At 37.7% G+C, this 18875-nt stretch overlaps 1 protein-coding gene across 3 annotated transcripts in view; it reads right to left on the reverse strand.

The window, feature by feature from the left end:
- DROSHA (drosha ribonuclease III) overlaps positions 1–18875 on the reverse strand; it is a 75844-nt gene that overhangs the window by 13654 nt on the left and 43315 nt on the right. For all 3 annotated transcript variants that reach the window (XM_026098431.2, XM_064506886.1, XM_026098432.2), the window contains 9 exons: positions 17768–17906; positions 17023–17083; positions 14928–14987; positions 13023–13122; positions 10198–10300; positions 7597–7667; positions 6263–6307; positions 2454–2611; positions 1442–1547 (listed from right to left, as the gene is read on the reverse strand). In XM_026098431.2, coding sequence (XP_025954216.2) covers positions 1442–1547; positions 2454–2611; positions 6263–6307; positions 7597–7667; positions 10198–10300; positions 13023–13122; positions 14928–14987; positions 17023–17083; positions 17768–17906 — 843 coding nt within the window. The remainder of the gene's footprint in view (positions 1–1441; positions 1548–2453; positions 2612–6262; positions 6308–7596; positions 7668–10197; positions 10301–13022; positions 13123–14927; positions 14988–17022; positions 17084–17767; positions 17907–18875) is intronic.

Here is an 18875-nt window from a genome sequence, read left to right on the forward strand (position 1 = left end):
AAGCTGCATCTTTCAAGAGCCAATCAAATTTCTTTTTTTTGTTTTTGTCAGATCATTTGGCATTAGCTACTTCTCTGAATTTGTATGTATTCTCAATGACCATTCCACTCTGTGTCCAAACTTTAGTTTCCCCTGCAAACTTGGACAACATGCAACTCGTTCCATTGCCAAGTAATTTATCATTAAATTAAACAACATGGAGATGTTCTAATCATTGTTCTGAGTATTTAAAAGCATTAATAGCAACATTTTATACCTTTCCTGCCAAATAATTCTTGAAAGATTTATCTTATTATAACACCACTGAGGCCTACATTTTTAATAGTCACTTACAAAGGAAGAGAAGCAACCTTGGATTTCTGTCATGAGGAAAAATTGATATGAGAAGGCTCCTCCCCCTTTTAATTTTTACATTAGAAATTCAGGCTTTATTTAGTCTGTCTCCTGAATGCTGCAGAGGAATCCATGCAGATGTAAATGGAATTTAAGAAATAGTGAAGAAAAATGAAAATTATTTTATTCAGAGTATGTAATTTTTCTTTCTTGTAAATAGATCTAGCCCTAAACACCTAAGAAGTATTTTCTTGAAAACATATTGTTTGTTAGAGATTTTGCATCACCATCACTTTATTGATTTGAGAAAACCCACTCCCAGTACCTAAGAAATCTACAAAACTACTTCCTAATTTTAACTACAGGGCTTGACTTAGGTTCCTGATACTTCTATCCCCTTTTTATAATCAAGATTTGAAAACTAAGACAATTCTGTAAACCTAAGAAAATTTTTCTTCACAAATAAACCCCAAACTGTCTATCTGCACTACTAGAGTAATCAATCGAAAATTACATGTACTACCAGTCTATGCTTAAAACGCTGTAAATTTTTGAAAGATCCAGAAACTGGGTTGTTCAGAGACTGGACAAGAGATGCTGAAAGGCTATGGTAACCAACAATAAATGACCATAACAGTACAAAAAGTAAATTCAAAAGCTACTACAGGAGCTCTGGATTGAAGACAACGGGCAAACCACAGTAAAACAGATTGTAAAATAGCAACCTTATCAGCAAAGAAAAGCCTTTCTAGTTCCATAGACTAGTAGTCATGAACAAAAAACTCATGTGAGGTGCTTATTTAAATAAATGGTTTAAAACTGTCTTTAAACAAGGACTAGTCTTATCTCTCAAGTTCACCACTGGCATCATTAAAACTATTGATCCATTTCACAGACAGAACAAAAATTATTGCACTGGGCTCATAAATCACCATTTCCTATTCATTGCAGAACTCATGTCTTAAAATTAATAAAGCCTTATTAAGAGCAGTGGTTGCTGAGGCTTCTTTTATTAATCAAATCCAGAATAATTCACTAGCTGCTTCCATAATTTCAGTTTCCATCCCACACATGTTCTCCCAAAGAGCATGACTGATGGCAGTCTCACCGTTAAGTGCCCTTCGTGATGATCAGGGAAATGTATGAATAAATACTCTGTGGCTACCAACTGCATTATGGAGTCACCCAGGAATTCCATCCTCTGATTGTGGCCTCTGAAAAATGAGACATCAATGCAGCAAAATCAATAAGCACTCAGGAAGGGAAAAAAAACAAAACCAGCATGCACACACAAATTAAAATAGAGAATGATCTGAAAGTGAGCCTAACTCATTTTTAAACACATTTAAGACAATTTTCTAGTGTTAACCAGATGAGATTAAAACACGGTTCATTACTGTGGTAACACTGATTTTCAAGAGAAAGCAAATCAGAGAAGCTACAGATAAACATAATTATTATATCACAGACGTCAGTCTAATTGAAGGAGAAGAGGAATAAGTCAACATCAAGTTTGTAATGGGATATGGTCTCTATCTGCAATTGAACTAATGAATGCAATGACTTCAGTGGAGAAAAAAGTCTGTCCATTTACAAGAAGTAAAAGGATCAGGGTTTAAACCCACGTGAGATCCTGGACTGGGTATCCATTGGTATGACTCTACTGTTTGCTTTAAAATGGGACCTAATAGATCTTATCAGAGACCAAAAGTCCACTGTGTTAGGCATTGCACAAGCCACAGAACACAAGGCCTGTACTTGGCCTGAAGAACACGACTACTACTTTTCTCTCCTCAAATGTACCTTCAAATATGTTTTGCTACAGTGTCAAGGAAGAAGCCCCAAGGTCATTGAAGCAAGAGGCTCAGAAGATACACTAGGATGACTTTATAATATCCCTTAAACTCCTTCTCAAAGTATTCACCATTGACTACTGTGAGAGACAGGATACTGAGCCAGGTGGGCTTGCAAACAGAGCTGTTCTGTTCTTTTCTGGAGAACAGATATAACAGCCCAAGGGTTTTGTTTTGTTTTGTTTTGTTTTTTTAAATGAAGCAATTTGGGTTACTAGCAGAAGGACCAACAGAGATACAGAAGGACAATTGCTGCTGCATACTCACAGAGTCAGATGGTTAAAACCCACTGTCCTCAGGGTGAATGCACGTGCTAGTAGCCTAACGTGAGTAAAAATGACTCCAATTGCCTCCTCAAACTCTGTGAGCTTCTGAAGAACTGGAGAGGTCTCAATGAGTTGCCTGTCAGTATTGGACTCTTGCAGCTGTAAATAAGATTAAGTGCAAATAACAATGAACAGATACTACCAATCTCCAAAATTTTTATGGGAAAAGCAAACCTTTTGTAAACCAAGGGTAAAGAATACAGTGAACAAGTTGTTCTGTGAGCAGTTGAACTGAGAAAACCCAGTTTCCTGTGGCTTTTTGTCTTGGGTAATTACCACCTCTCAGAGAAAATGTGAGCCCTGATGAAAGCTTCTTTTTTTTTTTTTTTTTCCCAAACAGTTGGGGCATTTATAATGTGTTGCTTATATGGTCCTGTCCCTGCATATGGATGACATCGGATATTTATTTTCATTAAATATGTAAAATTTTATGTGTCTTTGAGATCTCTAATGTTATCAGATTGCTTGAAATTGAGCAACAGACTCAACAGGGCTGGCAGATCGACAACACATCAAGACAGAGACAAAAAACCCACAAAATCTACTTCTCCCTCTTTCCTTCAGTATCAAAAAGAAATAAATACTTAGCATACAAAGATCAAAAGGGCTCAGTAATTTGAGAAAATAAAATCCCTGATTTAAGTCAGACCAAAAGTCCTTCCAGACCTGCGTCCTGTTTCTATATAGTATTTGTTCTTCTCAGTTACTTGTCTGGCACACACCTGACTCAGTTAAATGGCTTTTTGGAGCTGGGAAATGACTCAGGCATTTCCCTCAGCCACTCAGTGCCTCTCTCTCATATAGCAATGCCACAGAGGAGGAAGCACCCACATGCAGATGTCTAAAGGAAAAGTAAAACAGTGCAACATATTAAGGACTTTCCTGGTCATCCTCCAACTACTGTCAGTGCAGAACTTCTCGAGTTTGATGCTGTTTAAATGTACTTAGTAACCCACGATGGGTTGCGGAAGGCAAGCCCTCCTCCACAACCTTATTCCTAATGTCCAACGAAAGCTTTTGTACCTCCAAACGACTTTCAGCAATATGTTCTATGGATCTACTACTCCTTTCCTAAATAAACAACCTTCTCACTTGTTTTGAACTTGTGACTCTCTAGTTTCACCTCAATGCCTCCTACTACCTGTACTGGAAGAGACAGCGAAGAATTGTTTCACTGCTCATTCGCTCATATTTTGGCAACGTCTGTTCCAGGCCCTCCCTCCCTCCCACCCTTTTCCAGATCACTCACCTACTTGGCTTTCTTCAAAGACAAGCTGTTCCTTATCTTTGATTGTGGTTGCTGCCATTCTGGTTTTTTTCTTTCTGCTCATCCATCTTTTTAGTTCTACTATATCCCTTTCAAAATGTGGGGCAGAACAGCACGTAACATTCAAGGTGTGCATAAGCCACAGTTTTTTAAAGCGATCTTTTCTGTTTTGTTCTCTATCCCCTTTCTAACAATTAGTAACATTTAATTTCCTTTTTTCTTTAAACACTACTGAGCCTTCAGCTGACATTTTCAGAGAACCTATTCCAGTCCCAAAATCCTGCTCTTGAGTGCTAATGCTCAGTTCAGAGTTCACTTGTTTGTGGAGCCAAGACTGTTTTTTGCTTTTCCATGTGCAGCCCTTTGTATTTACCTACATGAAATTCCATCTGCTTTTGTACTGCCTATTCAGTCACTGCTGCAGTCTTGCAGTCAGATTGCAATTCTTCAGCCTTCTGTCAACCTTTGAGCCTGAATGATTTGGTATTGTCAATACACTGCCACCTCACTCCTCATCTTCTTTCCCAAGTTCTAAGTTGCTGATGTGAACAGCACATGTTTCAGCACACATCCCTAGGGAAATCTGCTGACGATCTCCATCCACTGTAAGAAATGGTCATTTCAGTCCAGTCCTCTGTCTCTTTTGTTTCAACCATTCCTTTAAATCTATGCAAGGACTGTCACTCTTCATTGGGGTTGTTCTTTTTTATTTTATTTATTATTATTATTATTATTATTTCCTCAAGTCTTTGGCTCCTGGATTGTCAAAAGCCTTTTAAGGAAACCCAGCAGACAACAGCATCTACGTCACCACTTTTTTTTTTTCTCATGGTCTCCTCTAAGATCTCCTATCAGTTTGTAAGGTAGTACTTGCATTTGCAAAAGTCATGTTGATTCTTTCCAAACAGATCACATTTGTCCAGGTGTCCACTAATTATTTTCTTTATCACAGTTTCATCTGATCTGAGTGCTAAAAAATGACAGGGTTACAGGCCTTCAGGTCTGTATATCCCACCCAGAACTATTCTTTTTAATTGACATTTCATTTACCATATTGTTACAGTCATTCAATAATTTAAAAAATAACATTTTTTAGGCTAGTCCTTCCCGATGGCCAAACTGGGCAGCTTGTGCTTCGCCTACTGGCAAGCAGAGAGTTAGAATGGCATCTAGGCCACAGAGGAAAATACATTTTCATCCCACAGAAGTTAAAGTAGGAACAAGAAATGATAAGCTGCATATACTGCCTGTCTCCAATCTAAGCATAGTCCAAGCCTCCTTTGTGAAAGTGGACAGAAAGAGGATAAAGTAAAATAATAACAAGAAAGAAATCCAGAAAAGTTTTCTTGTGTGCTTGTACCACCACTCCAGATAGCTGGTGCTGAGTCTGGAAAGTTGATTTTTTCATTAAGAATCTTTTCCATTTACTCCTGTCTTACAGTGACACAGAGTTGATTGTACAAGTGCTTCAGATGCACTGATCTGTCACTAAAAGTTTTGTGTACATGTCCACCGCAAAATCCATACCAAATATTTGAAACACTTCAGATGTAGGTCTCTAAGTGACCTTCTGCTGGAAGAGTGCACTCACAAAAACTTTTAGTGGAGTCAAACTGACTTTGCACAAAACACCAGAGATTTGCCTGGACAAAAGAGGTAATAAGAGGGCCATTCCTCTCTTAGATGTTTATGTGATCCTGAAAGCCTTACTAATGGACTGAATCACAATTTGAATAGAGCTGTCCTTGCAGCTCACCTACATCTTTGGAGGATGCTGTCATCCTTGCTGTAAACATGGGGAACTACAGTGCAGAGAGGCTCCATGACTTGCTCAGTCTCCACCAGAATTCACTCACGGAGCAAGGACTTGGAATCAGCTCTGCCAACTTCCAGAACTGTAAGCTAACCTACTGTGGACTACTTGTGGGTTTCACAAATAGAGGAAGGATAAGTTACTTTACAGACACGTCCGTATTTTCAGTGTTTACCTGCTATTAAAGCCACAGGAATCGATGAAAAAAAACATGCTGTAATCAGGCAAATATTTAGCATTACACTCTTAAGTCATTTAAGTAATGTGCCTTCCTACAATTAACATATAGGTCTTATTTTCAGGTCAACAAAATAGGTACCAATGACCATTTTTGTGCCCCTTTTGTCCCAACTTATAGCAGATGAAAAGGAAGAAGCCAAAATGTTACCTCTCACTAGATTTATTTTATGAGAAGCACAATCATATATCAAACACAAGCCAAGGAAAGGTGAATGATGAATCTTCAGAAAGGCAAAGACTCATTATTTATCCAAAAAAAAAAAAAAAAAGAAAAAGAAAAAGAAAACCCACCATAAAGGCAAATATATACACTCCTCTGGCTACTTGTTAGTAAATTTTCTGAGATGTCACTAGAGCAGAAACCAAAGGAAAAGCATCCCTGGAAATAAAACAGAGCTATGAAATTTATTACAGAAAGGGACACACTTACTTGGAGTGGGTGTAGTGGATAATTAAGCCATACATCCCGCAGGTCCTGCAAACATTGAGAGATGCCTTTAATGCTCAAGGGAGTCATTTAACAAATTCCACAGTACTAAATAAAATGTCATTACTTGAAATACTGAACTATTTCAGATGCTGACTCCGCTTATTGCAAATTCAATAGTGCTGGCAAACTAATTTTTAAAATCATGTATTTGCTGTTCAAACTGCCTGTAGTTCTCCCAATTAGCTTGTGTCAAGGAAGTAGAAAAATCCTTGAACCAAATAAAAACTGGTTAGAGAAGAAAAAAAAAAAAGAAAAGATTTGTTTAAGCCCCAGGTCTAACTTTATTCCCTACTCCTCCTCAGTAGCAAGTTTGATTTGACCAAAAGCTAAGACTGAAAAACAAAAAAATATGTATTCTTTTATTTCATATAGTCTTCCGTCATTACAGGCAACGAGTAAACACTAAGTTATAATATGCTACAAAATACTTTTATTTCTAATAAACTTTGTCCTTCCACGGATTCACAGGCTATAAAGAAGGAAAAGACTATATAATTCATCCTTCACTGCTGCCACATGCATTGCTTCAGCGTTACATACTGGTTGCTTTTTGAGCTGGCAAAACTTCTTCCCTGACCCAAAGGGCTTTTGTTCTGTTTAAGGTAGAAGTGACATGCCAAAACATGATGAAAGATGAAAGTAACAAGTAATAAAAAGTGAGCGTGGCCAACTAAACACAAGGAGATATGATGCATAATAGCTCCCAGGTTCACAACATAATTTGCAAAACTTTTACGTTAATCAATATCAGCACACTTCCCCCTTTACTGTCCTTAACAATTATCTGGGATAAATTCCAGTCAGCAGTGATCTAAGATATAATCTGCAAAAAATGGATCAGATTTTAATTCTGTAGTTGGTAAATACTGGATGAACCTCCCCTTTTGAACAAATGTATTTAGTTTTAGAAAATGTTATTAGCACAGGTTTGGGGGTGGGGGTTATTTATTTAACCAATGAATCAGAAATAGCACACCATTTCTGCAAAGCATGTTGTTTGGATCCACAGCACCCATCTCTGCTCTTAGAGAGGCACTTTGAATGGAAGTCTGTAGGTTTCCCACACCATAGGCCCTTCCCTACCTGAGCAACCAAACAGCAAACCTGAAAAAATACCATATTTTTTCCTCCTGACCAGTGCAGCTTGCTGTCCTAAACATACTGTGCAACATTAAATTTCTAGGAACTAAGTGCTACAGGTGTATTCCTGTTCATTTATGATTCTTAAGTAAAACATTTTAAAATGGAAGTCAAGTTATAAATTACATAAATACCTTGTCATTAAAGAGCAAACGTCCAAATAATTGTTTGGCTTCTTCTAGGCTCCCCTCTAAATAAACAGCTCCTATATGAGGGGACCAATACATCAAAGGGCAGAAATGCATTAGTATTTAGAAAATTACTAAGCACAGAGAAGTCAAAGATCTCTGCCTTCCTCACCACCAATATATTTTTTTATTTTAAAGCATGCCTTCTGTGGTAAGAATCAAAATAGAAAATCCAATTTTCTGAGAAATTTAAGGCATATTAAACACTAATATAAATCAGTTGTTGTAAAATTCATAGAAAAAAACAGTTAAATCACTGATAGAAAGTGATATGCTCTAAGAGCAAAGTTTAAGGAAATTAGTCTAAAAGTGATCTATTTCTAAAAGTGGTTTCCAGTAATCAGCTAACTATACAATATATGTGGACAGGGACAGTCATGAAATAAACTTCAACAGCCAATGAATAATTTTCATTTATTCTGTTTCTTCAACAACATTACATCCTGCATATAAATCTGTCAGTATTTCCCCAATAGTACAATAATATATCATCTGAGTTGGAACTTGCATTTCTCTCCCTTTCTGGAGATTACTTGTTCTACAGATAATCTTTTTCTTTTCTTTTTTGAAAAATTGCTTACACAGCCATCACTAGCCCTCCATATAGCCTTTAGTAACAAATTTAACAAAACTTGTGCTAGCAGGTTGTATTTTTTCTGTGTACCACGCTGTATCTGCACAGGCACTTTTAAAATAGAGTATCCACACTTTGTCCTTTGATTCTCTTTATAAAGGGGCTTCTGAAATCCTAATAATAGTCCTTGTAAGCACAGCTGTATAAAAGCAAAGGGAATACACAGCTACATGAAGAATACAGAGCAAGGGAGTCAATACTCCCAAATATAGGAAGAACATGCTCTGCCTTGCTGTCCTTTTCTTCTCTCTCTCTCTCTCTCTCTCTCTCTCTTTTTTTTTTTTTTTTTTTTTTTTTTTAAATCCTTTCCTTCTGATTCTCTCAGCAGGTCAACTACTCTCTTTTGATTCCTTGGAGAATGGCTTGGGGGTTTGTAAGAGTATCTTGCCAGAGGCATGTCATGAGAGCACAGAATTTTAAACAGGTATTAGGCAGCCTTTTTGTTATTATTTTCATTGCAGGGAAAAAGCACCAGATTTGTACAAAAGGTTCCCAAGTAGGAGCTCCAGACCCCGAATATACTTTTACTGTCCCTTCACAAACTCCCAGCTTTTAGCTGTGGCCCTAACAAAACCTTACTGCTCTATTAACTTCCTGAGCAACTTCGCACTAGAGGTTAAACAGCAAGTCTGCTCTCTTAGCAAATCTCAGTGTCTGCCAGAAAGTCCTCATCATCGCATCCTTGTCAGGCTGAAATATAAGAAGGAAGTCACAGATACAGATCTAGTGTTCTTTTTCTGCTTCTTTTTTATTTTTTAATTAAAGATCAAAGCACTCATGGAAAGCAAAATAGAGTTAAAAAGACAACTCTTATTTCTTGATAAGATGAAATGTAATTTGGCCCAAGGCAGAATGTACAGAACTGTTGCCATCTAAGCAAACTGTGATGTATTTTCAGAGAAGGATAAAATGCTTTAGGAGCCTATGCAGTATGTAAAGGCCTGAACAGGGCTAAGATACTTCTGTAGTCAGTACCACATACAGCACATTTGGATGCACATGCTGCTGAATCACTGAGATTTAGTGTGTTTCACGTATTCAATCCAATAAAGATTTATAAAAACAGGCTATATAAAATAGCGTGACTCTAACACCGTATTTCCCCCCTTCCTGCTTGCTTATTATAACAACTGTGGTCAGGCATTCCCAATTTCTCTTTCTCCAAAATAAATTGATCGACCAGCATAGCCAGTCACTGATCAGCGTTACAGTGTCCTTCAGCGAACTTGGCACAGCTCCCCCATACCCTCGGCTAGAGAGTTTTGGTAGCTTTATTATAGCAGCTATGGCATATTGCCATGTTTTCTCTTTGGAAGGAAAATACAAAACCCTAAAACATTTACTTAACAAATGTCACGTTTAATTCACAGGAAAAGAGTTAACAGTGCACAGAGAAAGTGGGCTGGTGGCTTGGTTAGGAGTATCTGGTGAATGCTGAAGCAACCTGCAGAATCAAAAACTTAGGGCTAATGTGAGACTCCACATTTTGCAGGTCTGTGCAAGTACTATTTATCGGAAGCAGTGAGCCTTGGCTTTTGCTGCCAGGCCATGGCGAGTGAACTGCTCTTCCTCAGAGGACTGCTCACAGCTGGACATAGGTGACACAAGAGGTGCAGTCCTAAGGTGACATATGGAAGTGCCATGCTACAACATCATGAAACGGGTACATCAGAGGGACATGTAAGTCAGGAGACGAAAGGTGAGATTTCACTTTAATACTGCACATTCATCATGTTACGCACACAGTACATGCACAGTAGATGGGAAGGGATAAGGGAAATTTAAGCAGCTTTACTATCCCTACCCCTACTAAAACTACTCAGCACAGGCCTATGCCTGCTCCACCACTGTCAACGCTCAGCACAGGCGCAATAACACACAACTATCTGCACGCACAAATACATATGCTTTACCTATTAGGGCTTCAAAGCAGTTGGCCATGGCGTGGCGGAGATCTGACTCCCTGCAAAGGTCCGGACCATGAGCGTAAAGCATAAATCGATCCAGTTCCAGCTTCTGCAGAATACAGGAAAAGATTCAAAACCAGGGTTATAGGAGCGCAAGAGTTCAAGCTCCAGCCAGGAGAGTTCAGCTGCATGACGACTCTGCAGCCTCAAGGGAGCCCGAAAGCTGCGCTCTGTACAGTTTCAGTGCAGGTGTAAAGCTAAAATTAGAACACTTGGTACCAGTTTACTAGAGGAAAGCAACGAGAGTGGAATACCGTGGGAAAGCTAAAAACTATCAACTAAGGTTTTAACGGAAGCCAGATCAAAACATGTTAGTAGTGAGATCTAGGAACGAGTTCAAGAGGAAAGGCGAGGCTGTGACAGAGAAAAATAGGCTGACAGCGGTTGGACGGTGCAGCGTGCTGTATATTTTGCAGATGGTTTGCCCTCATGTGATTTGCCTTTGGAAATGCTGAAGGGACACTCAAAGGGAGGGAGTCAACACTGAGGGGAAAGACTGCATCTATGAGAAGAGGATAAAGTAAAATAGTGAGAAATGGGAACGCTGGTGGGCCGAATCCAGAAAACATCCAGCTCTTCCCTTTAAGAGTGTCAACAGGTGGCAGTAACAATAGCCTCTGGGCCCCGAGAGCAGTGTGATGTTTTAAGCCACAGTGCCACCTAGCTTTCTTTTTTCTTTCAAAAGTACGTCATTAACATTCATCTGTTTCCCAAGCCATAATTCTGCTTGCCAGTTAGCATTGCAGGTACTGAGTCAGATACGTTATATATGATAATTCTGCTATAGAAATGCATGCAAAAGATACCAGGTTCTCTATGTATTCATCTTTCTGACACAAACCCATTAATGGGATTTTTAAAGAAGAGAGATTTGTGCATCTTGCAAAATTTGTATGAGAATAGGTCCTTCCCAAATGGGTATAAATTTCTACTGACCAATTTCTCATTAACTTTCAGCTTCATCCTCCTAAAGTATATTTAAGAAGTAAAAGTGAAGAAGCTAAGGTGTTTGAGATGTATAGTTTATATGCATTTCAATTTGAAAAGGAAAAAAAAAGCCTTCTATTTTTTAATGAATGAGCCTATTCACTACTCAGAACACAGGGAATTACCACTTACTCTGTTGTAATCGCACTTGATACAGTTCAGGGAGCAACTCCTTAGAGTCAATATTAAAGTCGAAAATTGTGTTTTATATTAATTGAAACTTCTTACAGACTATTGTCATTTCTTCATGTTAGCTGTTTTCCCCCCAAATAGCTTAACTCCACTTTAAGAGCTTGCATCCAAAGTATTTTGCGTACATTTTACATCTCATATTTGATCAAGACACGTTTCAGATTATTTTTAAAATTTCCGCTATAAAGCTCTTAGAAGCTACAGATGTGTATCATTTGATCCCCAATTAAAACAACAGTCCATATGCACAAGAGAAGCTGAGGAGCTGAGAATTGGACTGAGGAAGCAAACTGAATGCAACGTGACACTTCACGCGATAACGGGGTGAAAGCAGGAAGGTCATTTAGGATATACAATAGAGACAAAGGATACCTTGGGAAATCAGGAATGTGGAGAACGCTCTAATATTTACAGCTGGTATATAAATAAATACCTTTAAAACATGCTTCAATACAACTTATCAAAAATTGCCCGTTTACAATGATAAAGCCTGCTAATAGCTTTAGGAGAATATGAACTTGCCTGATGCAGGTTTTAAAATGATAAAGCAAATTGAGATGTCAGGCAGTTTAATACTATATTTATAAACAAAGCCCAGATTGAAATGTTTTTCAATCAACTCATGTCCATCTATATCATTAAAGCTCTAGATGAAAATGATTGTGTTCACTGCCTACCCCTATACCTTTCTTGAGAACTGAGCAAAAAGATGACATATTAGAAATCATACAGTTTTTGCCAAAATCTCAACACTGGATTTTTTCTCAAATTATTTTGTGAATATTGTCAGAGAACATTAAAAGAGCACTTGAAAACCATTAGCGTGTGTGTGTGTGTGTGCACACGCGGCCTAGCACATTATAATAGTAAGTCTCAGGCTTGTCTTTTTTTTTTCCCTAAATTAAATGTTAACAAAACTAAATCTGAATAGAATACCAAATCACCTATAACAATAAATTTACTCAAACTTCTGCATCATATCCCCCCTCAGTATCACATAGAAATATTAACAGTTCATGTTATTCACAGAATTAAATAAAATTCAGAGGGATCTCAATTTTCCAATGCCATAAGCCTATTTTTCCACCAAAAGCCTTTCTAACATATTGCTCTTTGACAGATCACAGCAAATCTGAAAAATGACTTTTTAGGTCAGAGAGTGGACAAAATGAGTTTTTTCACTTTCTCTCTACTACCTGCTGCCATTTTCTTCCTACATATCCTATCAGGAAGACCTTCTATAAACATACAATTTTTTTTCCATTGTCTTTCCACTGTCAACTTCATTATCACTGCAATTTAAAGTAAAATACAGAGATGCCTTCAACACAGACGTCTTAAAAACCTACCCTTCTGCTAGCAAAAATCACTGCTCTTAAAAAACTGCTTTGGAGAAAACACTATGTCCTACCTCATCTTTAAAATCTACTGGCCAACTTGAAAAGAGTTCCTGTATTCCAAATCCAGCTCACAAAATATGGTGAAGACACTGATGTTCAGAGCAGACAGACCACTCAAGAAGCAACCCACACATCAACAGTATCTTATCTATGAGTTTCAAACACACATAGATATGAAATGGAGGACTGTACCTTAGCCAACATGGCCAGATGTTGGTTCTGTACGATGGCAGTGCGGTATGTAGCTAATCCCCCTTCCTCCAGGGTGGGAAACAGGTAGTACAAGTGGACGCTGGCAAAACAAAATCAAATCAGATCCTCTCAGTATGGATGCATTTGGTTAAAGACAAATCACGTGCACCTCAATGGAAGGCTAATGTTCCATTAGATCTTGGCTGATAATACAACTCCCCCTCCCAAGAAGGCAACTCAGCTTGAAATAAAGGAAAGAAACAATCAAACATTAAAATAATGCTCAATAATAACGACTGGATAGCATGGGGAGCAGGGAAGGAAGAGTCCTGTCTCTTTGCTGGAAAGCACGCAATTTCTAAATCCCTGCAACTGCATGCAATTCCCTATCTCAAGGTTTCTATCAGTAGCAATGGGTTCAGCAAGGGCCGGACCTGGACTCCAAGAGGATGGCAAGGAATAAAGCACATGGCAACTGCCAGGCTTGAGGAACTCCATATCACAGGTATGTAGAGCTTTAAAATGAGACTACTGATTCAGTCTGGACCACTACTCGGGATATTATTTTTAAAAATAAGTTTCTTAACAGTACTCTGAGAGTACTTCTTGAGTACTCTGAGAGCAAACAATTGCTCTCAAATGCCAATGAAAATAGCTTGTTTGTTTAAGAACAATAATACTAACTATAAACCAACTGTACAAGGGGGAAAACTGCAGATGGATGCAAGATTTTTTTTTTTTTTTTTAAGAACAAGAATCACTGTAAGTCTTAGAGGCAATCTAATCAAGAATCACAACAGCAGAGTCCTTAAGTGAAGAGTGTTTGAGTGAAAACTTCAAATTTTAAACAGGTCCTTAAATGCTTTATTGAACAGAAATGGACTTAATTAGTAGTTCAAATATTTTCCAAATTAAGACAAAAGTTAGCTGAGAAAAGTCAAGTGACGTGTGATGAACACTGACAGTGAAAAATGCAAGATACTTTTTAATCAGTGAGTCTTCTATCTTCTCAGCCTGTCCTTGTTCAATGTACTTGCGCAATGGAGACCTTTACAGACAAAAAATCCTTAATTCTGAGTAGCTGATGGCTAGTTGAGGATGGATATACAAAGGGCAATTGCTATCCATATCACAGACTTATTGTAAAGCTTCTCTTTAAGAAAAGAGACTACTCTTCTATTAACCATGATAAGAGAAAGCAACTAAAAAATGGATTATAAACTCTTGTACGGAATTCTAAAATTGCTTTTGTGACAGATGACACTTTTCAGCAAGTTGGCTGCCACTAGCACTGAGCTCAGAGGCCAACACAGGTAACTTTTAGAGTATTCTAGTATTGTCAACTAATGTCAGAATACTCAAAAAAGATCAAAGTTGGAGCAATTTTTAAATGAATCATGAAATTTTTTTATTACTTCTAAATAACTTACAGTTGCACTCAACCATTTCATTTACATACAGACATTATGCAAGCTATACCCCTAATAACGGGAAATCTAATGACACATTCAATATTACCAATAAATAGTTTTCACTTGCAGCTAGAGGAAAAAGAACACAAAGAATCCATGGAAATAAAATGACACACTAATGAAAATTTATTTTAAAAATGAGTACAAGTTCGACTTGTCTGCAGCTGAAATAGTAATCTCTAAAAACCCCTTTAAATTACACTCCATGGGACAGAAACTCTAGCTTTTCATCTTGCAATTTAATTTGTTGTATCATAAGCATGAGGAGAAATTTCAGAAGAGGTGTGTGCAGAACTGCAGCTCTAAATATCAGGGCCAGGACCACAACAAAGCATACACTGCAAAGCTTAATAAGCTGGATGGTAGGCCAGTAACATACAAACGTAATTAAAGAGAAAAGTTGGTGACAACTGTTGAAGAATTCCACATTTACCTTGTTAAAAACTCCACCACAGCATCTCCCAGAAATTCTAAACGCTCATTGTGATTGATCCTGAAAAAGGTATTTTAAGATTTACTTCCAGTTAAATAATACATGCTGGCTGTTTGTGCAATGAAGTTAAAACAGAACAAGTTTGACTTGCTTGGTAATCAGACTGGAATAGCTGTTATTGCAGCTTCCCCCACCCTGTCTGGGGCACGTCCTTTCCAAAATACAGTAATGACTATGCGAATCATGAGACTCAGGACTGACACTGCAGTCTTTGAAATTTTTGTATATTCTACTCTGAGCTATTGCCAGAGTTTAACAAATGGAGAGAGGAAACAGTATTGTTGGTTGGCACTACGCAATGGACTACTGAGACTGGGGTTTTTTGTGCCTCAGAAGGCACCAGGTGATTTAAAGTAAGTGACCATCCTTCTTGCGTGCGCCACTGGGGGGGGTGTACATAGTGAACATCAGCACCTGCTGGGTGTGATGACTCTGCAGTAGATCTGTTGGTGTATCAGAGCTACATGGAATAAGTACTTTTATTTTTCATAGCACCTTTAAAATAGCATGCAGAAGTGCACTATCCCCTGTTCTCTGTAATTTGCTTTAAGCTCAAAAGAAAAACTACTAGAGAACAAGATGTATTCAAAGATGCTCTGAAGTTGGTAGAAACTTATTTTCCTTGTGTTTTCCTTTTCATAGCCTCTATTGTTTTTTCTTCTATGAATGTTCCTGATTTTCCTTTGTTTTGCACAAGGTTTCTTTTCCTCCAAACTCTCTGCCTGATTATTTAACAAACAAATAACAGGACACAGCAGGTGAAAAAACAAGGGGAGTTGAATTATGTCATAGAATATAAAAACCCCCCTCTCCTCTACACCTTGAAGCTTGTAAGTAGTATCATTTTGACTTCACACATGTGACAGAATCAAGGCCATTGCTATAGGAATTTTTTTTATCCAGTAGATCCTTCTCAAGTGGTTGACAGCTTTTATTGCAGTTTACACTCTCTTAGTAATTATCTAGTTTGTCTAACTTCTGAAATAGCAGGCCTTTGTTTATGGGCTGAAAGAATTCAAGCACCTGTGCTGTGTAAAACAATAAAGTGTGAGCAATTCTGTAACTCCTCTTTTAGGGGCATGGGGGAAAATGCAGATCTCTCAGAAGCAGGATTTTATATTTGTGTATTATTTTGTAAGAATTAATACAATTTGGCCTCATCTCACGTTGTCTTAGGAGAACTGAATTAAGCCTTGAAGCTGACCCTCAAAGAAGAGGGCACAATCTGGCTGAAACTGCATTTGGGGAATGCGATGACAATCATTTGTGCAGATTTCAACCTCTCATGCTCCCCAGCTTCCTCCAAAGTGATGACTCTTTCAAAAGGTCGAGTTACAGCACTAGTTAACTAACATACGCTCTACCCTCTAGTTCATGCATTTAGGAGATTTCACATGCAGCTGTTTCTTGCATTAGTCCTATGAGCTTTTTTATTCATTTTGGCTAAATGTGGTATCCGCTTTTGTCTATAAAGCGCATCTTAAAAATCACTGATTTGCACACGATTGTTAAGGGTCAGCCGAGGATTAAACATCAGCCTTTTGTTCCCAGCTGTTTATGCATATGTCTTTAAATTGGACCAGTACATCTTTCAAGCCCACATTCAGCATCACACTCATGTTAACATGGTGCCATGCTAGGAAGGTACAACTGTGAGGGAAGGTGATGGAGAATCCAATCTATAATAGTGGTAGCAATAATAACAAATCTTATTTTTCATTCTGCAGAAAGTAAAAGTTAGCCTTTTAGTCCTCCTCATTTCAGGGTACTCAAGTAGAAATGGTAGAACTATCTGTTAAAAGCTTCCTCGGGTGTTTTCTGCAGGCACGCCTAAACATTTACCATGTCACTGCAAAATCACATTTTCAGAAAATGGAAGGTCATTCTGAATTGCCTTTTATTTCAACTATTTGCCAAAGTTGTTGCTGACAGTAAGTTCATTGATTTTATTAAACCTCTCCCTCTGCAAGTTTCCCTACTTGCAAACAGACCATACAACATGCTGTACAAACCTAGAATCTACTATTCTCATTACCTGGAAGGAGCTGGATCATCCTGTCCCAAACGGGACATAATATTTATCAAGGTGTTTATTCCTACAAATATAAACAATGCACAATTAAATAAACCACCATTAATTCAATCTGAATGGGCTTAGAAAATAATTACTTAACATGTTACTTTGTAATTGCTATAGACAATATCATTCTGTTATTTATAGGGTTTACTTACCGCAGGTATAATCCTCACAGACACCCTCTGCCTAACTGACAGCCTTCCCATTACAAGCTGCTTTTGTATTTTTGCATTCAGAGAGCCAGATAAAAATATCACCTTTGCATGAAAAAGACATTCCAAACATTACACAAATAATAAAGAATTTACATCACTACAGCTGAATATACTTCTAACGGGTAAGGAGTATTCTGCAGCAGGCAGACCACCTATTTTCATGTTAGTAGGACTTCAGCGTTTTTACAATATATCATTCAGTATACTCACCATGTTGAGCAGCAAATTATTAAAAAAAAAAACAAACCAAAATCAAATAACATTAAAAACTAATTTATTGTCCTTGCTTTGTCACCTATTCACTTATTGACTAATTTGCAAAAGCCAGTTATTCATAAAGATCTCACTGTCGTCTGTGTATAACTTTTGAAATCCTCCATTAAAACAATATCTTAGAAGAATAAAGGCCAGTGAAACCACAACGAACAGAAGTTTTTCATACTGATTAAGCATGAGGTAGAGAAAACAATAGTAGTGTAACTGCATACCTTTTTTTCTCATGTGCATATGGTGAACTTTTCTATCTCCATACTTTGGCTGTCGAATCCCACAGTTGGATAAGGAATTTCTGGCATGGTCCGGATTCATTCCAAAGTTCAAGTGATGGCTTGGATGAGTCATGGCAAGCTATAATGTAGCACATACATTTAAGACTTTTTTTGTCTTTGTATTTTTGCAAATGCAGAAAAAAGCTTAGAGTGGTAGCTAATAACTGTTATTTTTCACTTTCCAGAAAAGCTACAAAGTGATGTTGTCAATTAGTAACTTGGTTCCAGCAATTTAAATGCAGGATGTGCTATTTCAGATGTCAGAAAGAAGCAACATTTATGCCCAATCATCACTTTAACTAATTAACTTTCAACTTTTTTTTTTTAAAGAAATAAATTAGTTTTGAAGGAAAAAAAGCATGAACTGTCAATTCACCCTAGAGGTTTTGCTTACCATCTTTGCTGAGTTAATTTAAATACAACCACATTTGCTTATTTAAACATACATTCTTTTTAATACTGCAGCATGAATATTCATATTAAAAATATGGACAAATACAGAGCATCTCAACTGTTCACATACTTGATTGAGGTTATTTGTACAGCAGTAAACATTTCCTACTTCAAGAAAAAAAACAACAATAAACAAGCGCATTATCTCTGACACGGTTATTCACAGCAGAGTTCTTCCTCACGTCACTCTACAAGGCCCCTCTTCAAATGAAAGTGTACAGCAATGGAAGGATTGGTCTTTTGTTTTACATTCATACAATCGGCCATTATCAAAAGCTTACTTCTCTACTGCTGGCACAATAAAAATGGCAGCAGGGAACAGAACTAGCTACCTTTTATGACTTCATCCTGCAAACTCATGCTTTCTCTCTTCCATCACACATACGCACTTAAAAACATTGTATAAATGTACACATAAATGTATGTGTACACACACTTTATATTTAAATAAGAGATACACTGGTAATCTCAGTATCTGTGCTTTGGAACTTTACTTCTGAAAACGTACAGGACAGGCACTAAGGGTTGTGAGCAAAGAAATGCCAACAGCGCTCTGCACTCATCATTCAAGCAATGGCTGTGGCATGCCAAAAGC

This window comes from Dromaius novaehollandiae, chromosome 2, assembly GCF_036370855.1.
Source record: "Dromaius novaehollandiae isolate bDroNov1 chromosome 2, bDroNov1.hap1, whole genome shotgun sequence".
NCBI lineage: Eukaryota > Metazoa > Chordata > Aves > Casuariiformes > Dromaiidae > Dromaius > Dromaius novaehollandiae.